An 8,632-nucleotide genomic window follows, 5' to 3' on the forward strand; every position below is an offset into this window, starting at 1 on the left:
CGGAAGGGAGTGAGTTGACAAAGATTAGGAGCACGATAGGCTGAACCTGTACCACGTGAACTAGATCTTTGTGCTTATTGGCTTCTGATGATGCTACTCACGGCTACAATTTTCTGCTCTGAGTTTGTGCTCTTTGATTTCGGTCCGATGCGCACTCAGTGAGAAACGAGCTAAGTAGTTCCGAGTAAACTTGGAACCGCACTGAGAGGAGAGAAACAGCTGCCACCAGATGGAGCCAGAGAGCGGCGCAAGGGTCTCAATTGGTACTTCAATGGGATAATCGACATCAAGGTGCCTTTTAAAGGACTTTGTTCTTGACAGCATCCTAAGGTGTCAATGCAGTGAGTCATTCATTCAACAATTTGAATATGTGCCAGATGCTCTTTTGGAGCTTTGGGATATATCAGTGAACAAAACAAAGATCACTGTCCTTGAAAAGTATACATTCTACTGGAGAGAGACAAATAAGTACATTATAGAATGTATTAGGTGATAAGTGCTATGAAAAAGGAAAAATTAGCTGAAAATAAGGAGGAAATCAGGAGTCGTGAGGAGTTAGAGCAGGTCAAAATGGGAATGTGAGATTTGAGTGGATTTAAAGGAGACAAGGGGTATGACCATTATTGGGGGGAAGAACCTCCAGGTAGAGGGAACAGAGTGCAAAGACCTTAAGGCAGGAGCAGGCCTGGTGTGTTTGGGGCTATTTCATGGCTGGAGTGTTAGGATCAAGGCGGGGAGTAGCAGGACATGGATCTCTCCATAGGGCTTGGGGAGCAGATAATTAAGGACTTACCAGGCCATGTAAGGACTTTGAGTTTTAGTCTGAGTCAGATGGAGTTTTGAGCCGGGAGGGTCATGCTCTGTCTTAGTTTTAAAAGAATCACACTGGCTGCTTTGAGAAGAATAGAAAGGGGGAGTGGTTACTGGGCAGAGCGAGGTGAGAGAGAAAGAGCAGAGAGACACGTTAGATTGCCACGTAATCTAAATGAGAAATGAGGGTGGCTGGGACCAGGACAGCAGCAGTGGAAGCGATGAGAGGAAGGGAAATGATGGACATATTTTGAAGGTAGAGGCAATAGGACTTTCTGAGAAATTGTATGTGAGGTGTGAGAGGAGTCAAGGATGACTCCAATTTTTTGTGTTGAGCGACTAGTATGAAGAGGCTGTTGTCAATTGAGATGGTGAAACCTACAAGTGGAGCAGGTTTTGGGGAAAAGATCCCAAGCTCACTTTGGGATGTGTCACCCTTGAGATGTCGATTAGACATGCAAGCAGAAGTGTGGAGTGATCTGGTGGAGATACTAGTCTGTACTATGGGAGAGGATTAAATGAGGTGATGCTCTGTAAAGTTCTTAGCATATGCCAGAAGTACATTAGTTATTAGTATTACAAGGTTGCTATGCTCATTACTATGTGTGGAAGGAGCTCCGATCCTAACTTCCTGTGTAACTTTGGGCAATCCATAGGTTTGTTTGTTTGTTTTTCCTGAGCCTCAGTTTCCTTCTTGGTGTGGTGAGGATGATAACATCTGCCCGTCAGGAACTTGCCCACTCCCTTGGCTGGGTCAAGTGCCAGCGTCCAGCTGGCAAGGTCGATGGGTGAAGTTGGATTACGTAGCCCTGACTCTCGTGCCCAAGAGCTGCTTTCTCCCTGGATCTACCTTTTCTAGTTAGAATTCACATGATCCTGCTCCCCTGTCAGTACTCTGGGTGGGCACACATTCTTTCTTTTCATTCCTCCAAACTCAGGTAAACAGCGTATCCAGAAAGGATTGAAAAGCAAGCCTTGAATTTGATGACTTGGATCTTTACCAACCCTGGTAGAGCCATGTCAGTGGAACTGCGGGGAGGGGGTGGGCATGGAAACCAGAATTTGGGAGTTGACTCATGGTAGTGAGTACTGGCTACTCTCTCAAGGAAACTGCCTGGGAAGGAAAGGAGACATTTAAAGCAGTAGCAGGGGGAACAGGAGGATTGAGATGGGGACAATTTAGGCTGACTCAGAGTCAGGAGCTGGCTCATCTTTAGCACCTGGCTTGATCTTTACCAGGAACAGGCTCCTGTGACTTCGCCGTTCTCCAGTTTCCCTTTCCTTTCTCCTCTCTCTCTGTCCTCACCATCTCACATGGGGACATTTCACATGAACACTCAGACATTCACACACACGGTGACTTTTGCATGTATACGTATTCTTACAAACACACATGCCGTTGCACACTGACACGCCTTCCCCACACAAAAATACACAAGCGTCCATAGCACACTCCCGTGAGCACATGGGGAAATAAGCATTCACTCACACCCCACGGACACCCCCCCCCACAGAACATACCCTCACACACTCGTACAGATGGGCACGTGCACATCACACATGCATACGCACCCTCATACACACGAGCAGTGGTCCCTCCCCATGCCCCTAGAAGTATAACTTTCAGAGAGATACAAGTTCTGGGGCACAGAAGATGAAACCAAAGGGCAGAGGCCGGAGTCTGTCTCTTTTTATTCCCATCTCACCCCTAACACCTCACTTGTATAGTGCAGATTATGGAGAAATGTACTGAGAGCATGTGCACGGCCTAGAGGAGCGGCAAGAAGGGGGCATCAAGGCGGCTACAACCAGCTGCTCCTGGTGGCCACGCCCAGCTCAGGGAGCCCAGCGTCATCGGCCTGTCTGCCCCAGCCCACTGTGACTCTGTTACAGTGGAGGCTCTGTTAGATCCAGGGGGAAAGTCCTCCCAGGTCCCACCCATAGTGGTGCTACAGGGGTCTGCTGGCATGGGAAAGACAACACTGGCCAGAAAACGGTGCTGGACTGGCCCACTGGCACCCTGTATCCGGGCCAGTTGGATGATGTCTTTTATGTGAGCTGCAGAGAAGTGGTCCTGCTGCCGGAGGGCAGACTGGACCAGCTCCTCTTCTGGCGTTGTGGGGGAAATCAAGCGCCCATCACAGAGACTCTGAGGCAGCTGGAGTGGCTCCTGTTCATCCTGGATGACTGTGATGAGCTGCAGAGGGGCCCTTTGCAGAGAGGGTGAAGAGGCCGAGGTCCAGTCCCACGGAGGATGTGCTGCACCTTCTGTTGGGGAGGAATGCTAATGCTCCCAGGTCCGCCCTTCTCGTCACCACCTGGGTGCTGGCTTTGTGAAATCTGGAGTCCTTGCTGAGAGAACCACCCCATGTCCACATCCTCAGAGAAGCCTGAGAGGAGGAGGTATTTCAACTCCTACTTCACAGATAAGGAGCAAGCCAGAAATGCCCTTGACATTGTACAAAGAAATGATGTTCTCTGACAAAGCATGTCAGGTTCCAGGCATTTGCTGCGTGGTCTGCTCCTGGCTGAAGGGGCAGATAGAGCGAGGCAGAGAGGTCTTGGAGATGCCCGGTAATTGTACTGACATCTTCATGGCCTACGTCTCCACCTTCCTGCCCCACAGTGCCCCTGGGGTCTGCTCTGAGCCTACCCGGGACAAGGTCCTGAGGGGCTGTGCCCCTTGGCAGCTGAGGGCATCGTGTTTGAAGAAGGTGACGTCAGGAAGCACAGTTTAGATGGGCTCAGCCTTGCTGCTTTCGTGAGCAGCAACAGCTACCAAGAGGGATTTGACATCAAGAAGTACAGCTTTTACCGCATTAGCTTATAGGAATTCTTTCATGCCATGTCCTACCTGGTGGAAGAGGACCGGAGCCAGCTGGCGGCGGGGGAGAATGCTGCAGAGAAGTGAATAGGCTGCTAGATGAAAAGAAGCAGACAGGGGGCGAGGCGATGGCCCTCAGTATGCAGTTTTTATTGGACATATCGAAAAAAGAGGGCTCCTCGATCTGGGAGCTAAAGTTCTGCCTCAAAATTTCTCCCTCGATAAAGCAGGTTCTGAAGTGCCTCAAAGAACGAATGGATTCTATAAAGCATTTCAGGACTTGGGATTTGGAATTCTCCCTGTATGAATCTAAAGTAAAGGGTTTGATAAAGGGTGTTCAGATGAGTGATGTATCGTTTAAGATGGAACATTTTCAGTGAAAAGAAATTCCATCGAAGGAACTCATTTTCTGTCAAAACCAGCTTGAGTAATGGACAGTGATGAAATAAAATTTATACTTTAAGGCAGGACGAGAAAATTTAAACATCAAATTCTCTCTGCCCGTTTGGACCTCCTCCCTCCCTCCCTGACATGTGGTGTGCATCTGCATTACATGTTAACCAGAGCTCCTCAACGGTGGGAATGCCTGCTCAACTGTAAAGATCATTTCTTTCCCTTCCTTCTGATGCTAGCAATGTAACTTCTTAAAAGATTCGCTTTCTTTCCCAACTCTGTATGTGGGTCATGGTGGCTTACCGCCCGCTTTGTACATGCTTACCTGAACTACTTATCTTTGGTGAACTTTATGTAGAATATCAGTATGTCATTTTGATGTGCGATCCTTTGTCTCAAAAATCTATGACTGTGCCTTCGACTTCTAACAGGTGGAACAGTTCTCAGAGCTTCTGAGGGCCTGTCTCGTGGGTTATAAGCTTCAGTTTGGCTTAACTTGATTGTCAATTTTCATTGACAATAGAAAGGAGAAAAAATGTCCAATTGTGGGCAAAAGTAATAGAGCAGGGATCCAAAAGTCAGCGTCTAATGGAGAAGGCAGAGGGACAGAGGAACTAGAGACAAGGAGATTAGGAGCAGCAGGACGTGGGGCAGAGAAGTGGGGACAGTAGAGATGAAGGGTCAGGAGAATGGTGGGGTGGAGGGACAGGAGGATGGGGGAAGACAGAGAGTAGGAAGGACTGGAGAGATGTGAGATTAGACTAATGCATACTGGAAGGGGTATAAGGACAGAAGAGCAAAAAGGAAGAGATTAGATAATAGGGGATCAGAAGGCTTGGAACATAGGACATGGGGAAAGACAGTGTGGAATGAGCCCTTAGAAACAACCACTTTTGCCATCAATGGCTCAAATTCACTTATTTAGCACCCATCCCCCCACTCCAGGCTGTTTCGATAGTGCAGAGTCTTATTTCAGTAGCTCCTCTTATATGTTAATGTCAGTGACCAAGCATGTGATTCTGACATTTGACTCTTTCCTGTGAAATAAACTCCCTAATATAATAAAATGTGAACTGTGCTCATTCCACAATATTGGAAAATGTGAAGCATATCAGTGCTAACATCTAAAACAAGTATTGGGCTTCCCTCGTGGCGCAGTGGTTAGGAATCCGCCTGCCAGTGCAGAGGACACGGGTTTGATCCCTGGTCCGAGAAGATCCCACATGCTGTGCAGCAATGAGGCCCGTGCGCCACAACTACTGAGCCTGTGCTCTAGAGCTCGTGAGCCACAACTACTGAAGCCCGCGCGCCTAGAGCCGGTGCTCCGAAACAAGAGAGGCCACCGCAATGAGAGGCCCGCACACCACAAAGAAGAGTAGCCCCTGCTCGCTGCAACTAGAGAAAGCCCAGGTGCAGCAATGAAGACCCAACGCAGCCATAAATAAATAAATAAATAAATAAATAAATAAAAGAAGTATTGTACTGTGGTATAATGGAATGTCCCTTTGACTCTGTATTTGTGACTTATTGCTGCTTAAACAGTAGCTTCCCATCTTTCTAGAAACTCCTCAATTTTCCATGTTGGGAATGAACCATGGCTTGTCACAGACCTCTAGTCCTGGAAGCTCTACTGTGATTCGATTTAGCTCCATGCTAATAACATGTCATGACTGTCCCCAGAGGTGCCGTTAACTGACTTTTCTTTCTGGAAATGTCAGTCAGTTCTAAGCGCTAACTCTTAATCCCTTTTTTCTGCTTTGGTTCCCTCTGTAGAGAAAAGAAGAAAAAGGGAATTCTAAATGGAGGTGTGGTCAGTTCCCAGCTCTCATTTTACAGAAGGAAATTGAAGGTCATTCAGGAGCCCCATCAGTTTCTGGGGTTCCTCAGGGAGCTCTCTTAGCTCCCACACCTCAGCCCACCGTGCAGAGGTCCTCAAGGACTGTGCAGGCGCCACAAACCTACCCCCACCCAGCAGTTGCTGCGGAAGGCTGATGCTGCCTCGGACCCTCAGTGCCCCCTCCTGTAACAGGAAGGTTACAGACACCCCTCTTTTTGTTTTTCACACAGTTTTATTGTTGTCATGACTTCTCACAAGTTGATTTCACATGTACCAATTCCAGAAATCTGCTGGACGTGCCCAGATACCTGAATCCAAGGTAACTCAGCCTTGACTGAGCAACTTGAGACCCCATGACACTAATTATTATGAACTCTTCTTCACACAGGAAGTTTGGTGTCTCCACATTTGATAATTATATACGTAGCCTGTTGAGCACGTAGATTGTGTGTATATACAGAATCTGTGTAAGAAACTGCATGTCTGCCCATGTACTTAATTAAAGAGCAATTTGTACTGGGTTACTGAAGAGGCTGGTGGAACCCACTGAGCTAGGCTGTGTTGTCCCCTAGAGAGCCTGAATGCTCCCAGACAACCAACTCCTGAATATCATAGAGATTTTTTTGCGAACAGCAAAACAGGTGCCCAGCCACATTGCTGGATTTTCATGGGGCCAAGGAGGTCTGTTTAAAAAAACATGGATGTAATATCCAGTTGATGTTTAGACATGTTATTTCACTTAGGATTCACATTCAAATCAAACACGATTAAGCAAAAATTAAATGACCAACTATATTCTCTTTTTTTTCCTTTTTTTTAAAGCTGATTTCTAGTTAGGTCTGTCTGGCTCTTTCTAACAATGTCATCTGGGCTTCCACTCTCTCCCCTCTGTTGCTCTTTCTATAGTTGCCTTTTGCTCTTATTTCGGAGAGTGACCCTTATGTGTAGAGAAGATGGCCATAAGGGGAGTCAACATAAACCACCCTTACAGCCAATAATCCCATAGGGAGGGAATAGTCTTCATCTCCCACAGGGAAATTGGGGAAGGATTCTGACCTGACCCTGAGCAGGTGTCAAGCCTTGAACAATCTCTTTGGTCTGGAAGATGAACTTCTCTGGCTTGGGTGAATCTCATGGCCTAGGCCACATTCCAAGGGCTGAGTAAGAAAGGACCAGCACCTCCTGAAACACAGGGAATGGAAGAGTGGATCTCCCAAGGAAAGGGTTCTGAGTAGACAAAATAATATATCATACTGTATACAGATAACGTGTGTCTGATGGACTGCGGTACCCTGAGAGGGCTGGGTAAGAGGGAGAACCAATGGGATCCCCATGTGTAGAAGTCTTGAAGAATGGGCCCAACCAGGCTATGGGACCTGGTGGCTGGAAGGAGCAGTGATTCCAGGTGCAGAGAGAAGCTGGGCTCATCTGGTGCTTTTATTTATTTATGTTTCCTTTTCTATTCAGTAGCAGTGATTTCTGTCTTTCAGCTCACTGATCTTCTGTATCATTTAGTCTGTTATTGATTCTTTCTAGTGCATTTTTCATTTCAGTTATTGTATTCATCTCAATTTGGTTGTTCTCTATATTTTCTAATTCTTTGTTAAATTTCTTAACAAAGAAATTTCTTACTCTGTGCATCTGTTCTCCCTTTGAGTTATTTGATCATCTTTATGATCATTACTCTGAACTCTTTCTCTGGGCGATTGCCTGTCTCCACTTCATTTAGTTCTTCTTCTGGGGTTTTACCTTGTTCCTTAGGCTGAAACATATTCCTCTGCTGCTTCATTCTAAGTTGCTGTTTGTATTTCTATGTGTGTGGTAGGTTAGTTATGTTTCTCGACCTTGGAGAAGTGGCCCTCTGCAGGAGGCATCCTGTGCATCCCAGCAATGCACTCTCCTTTCCTTACCCAAGCTATACGCTCTAGCGATGCCCCCTAAGAGGGCCGTGTGGGTCCTTCTGTTGTGGCGGGTTGACTGTGTGGGTCGTCTGGTGGGCTTTGTTGGCCCCTAGTCTGGATGGCTGCCAGGCCCTCCCTCGTGCAGATGCTGCTGGCTGCTGTTTAGCGGGGCCTGGCCACGAGGTGGCTGGTCGCGGAACCCCAGGAGGCCCCGGGGCTAGGGCTGGCTCCCTGGTGGGCAGAGTCAGGGTCCCGAAGATTCTGGGGCTGCTGCCCACCCACTGGCAGGTGAAGCCAGGGCCTGGGGTTAGTGCGGGACTACAGGCAGGCAGAGCTGGTTCCTGGAGTCTGGCTGCAGGACCCAGGCATCCCAGGGCCCATTTCAGATCCTTGGTGGGTGTGGGAGGCTGTTCCTGACACTGTTGGGTATGGGGTCGGGGGTGTCCTGAAGGTTGCATGGGCCTGCTGGTGGGCAAAGGCCAGGAACCAGCTGGTCCCAGGGTAGGGTGTGGGTAGGGTCTGGCCTGCGTTGGGGAATCATAGTTTTCTGCTTCTGCTGTCTGCCCCTGGTGGGTAGAGCTGGGTCCTGGCCCTCTGGTGGGCAGGGCCGTGTCTAGGGCTGCGTCTACAGGCGGCTGTGGGCTCTTTAGTCCTTAGACAGCCTGTCGCTGAGGAGTGGGTTGTGTCCCCGCCCCCTTGGTTGTTTGGCCTGAGGCGTCCCAGCGGCACCTGCAGGCTGTTGGGCGGGGCCCCGTCTTGGTGCTAAATGAGAGAGGGAGGAGCCCACACAATGGCGCCCGCCGGCACCGCCTTCCTCACGGTAGAACGAGCTCCCAAATACGGCTGCTGCCGGTGTCTATGTTCCCA

At 48.6% G+C, this 8,632-nt stretch overlaps 1 protein-coding gene across 1 annotated transcript; it reads left to right on the forward strand.

Moving 5' to 3' along the window:
* Nucleotides 1-1,827: 1,827 nt before the first annotated feature.
* NLRP10 (NLR family pyrin domain containing 10) lies at nt 1,828-4,698 on the forward strand. Its single transcript, XM_027115678.1, is given in 12 exon segments — nt 1,828-1,889; nt 2,539-2,603; nt 2,606-2,680; nt 2,683-2,802; nt 2,805-3,016; nt 3,019-3,191; nt 3,193-3,289; nt 3,291-3,480; nt 3,483-3,691; nt 3,694-4,005; nt 4,007-4,071; nt 4,551-4,698. Coding segments are annotated over 12 exon segments (1,728 nt in total).
* Nucleotides 4,699-8,632: the final 3,934 nt, after the last annotated feature.

Source organism: Aethalodelphis obliquidens, unplaced genomic scaffold (genome assembly GCF_003676395.1).
Source record: "Aethalodelphis obliquidens isolate GAN/ISIS:26980383/991018 unplaced genomic scaffold, ASM367639v1 scaffold14, whole genome shotgun sequence".
Classification (NCBI taxonomy): Eukaryota; Metazoa; Chordata; class Mammalia; order Artiodactyla; family Delphinidae; genus Aethalodelphis; species Aethalodelphis obliquidens.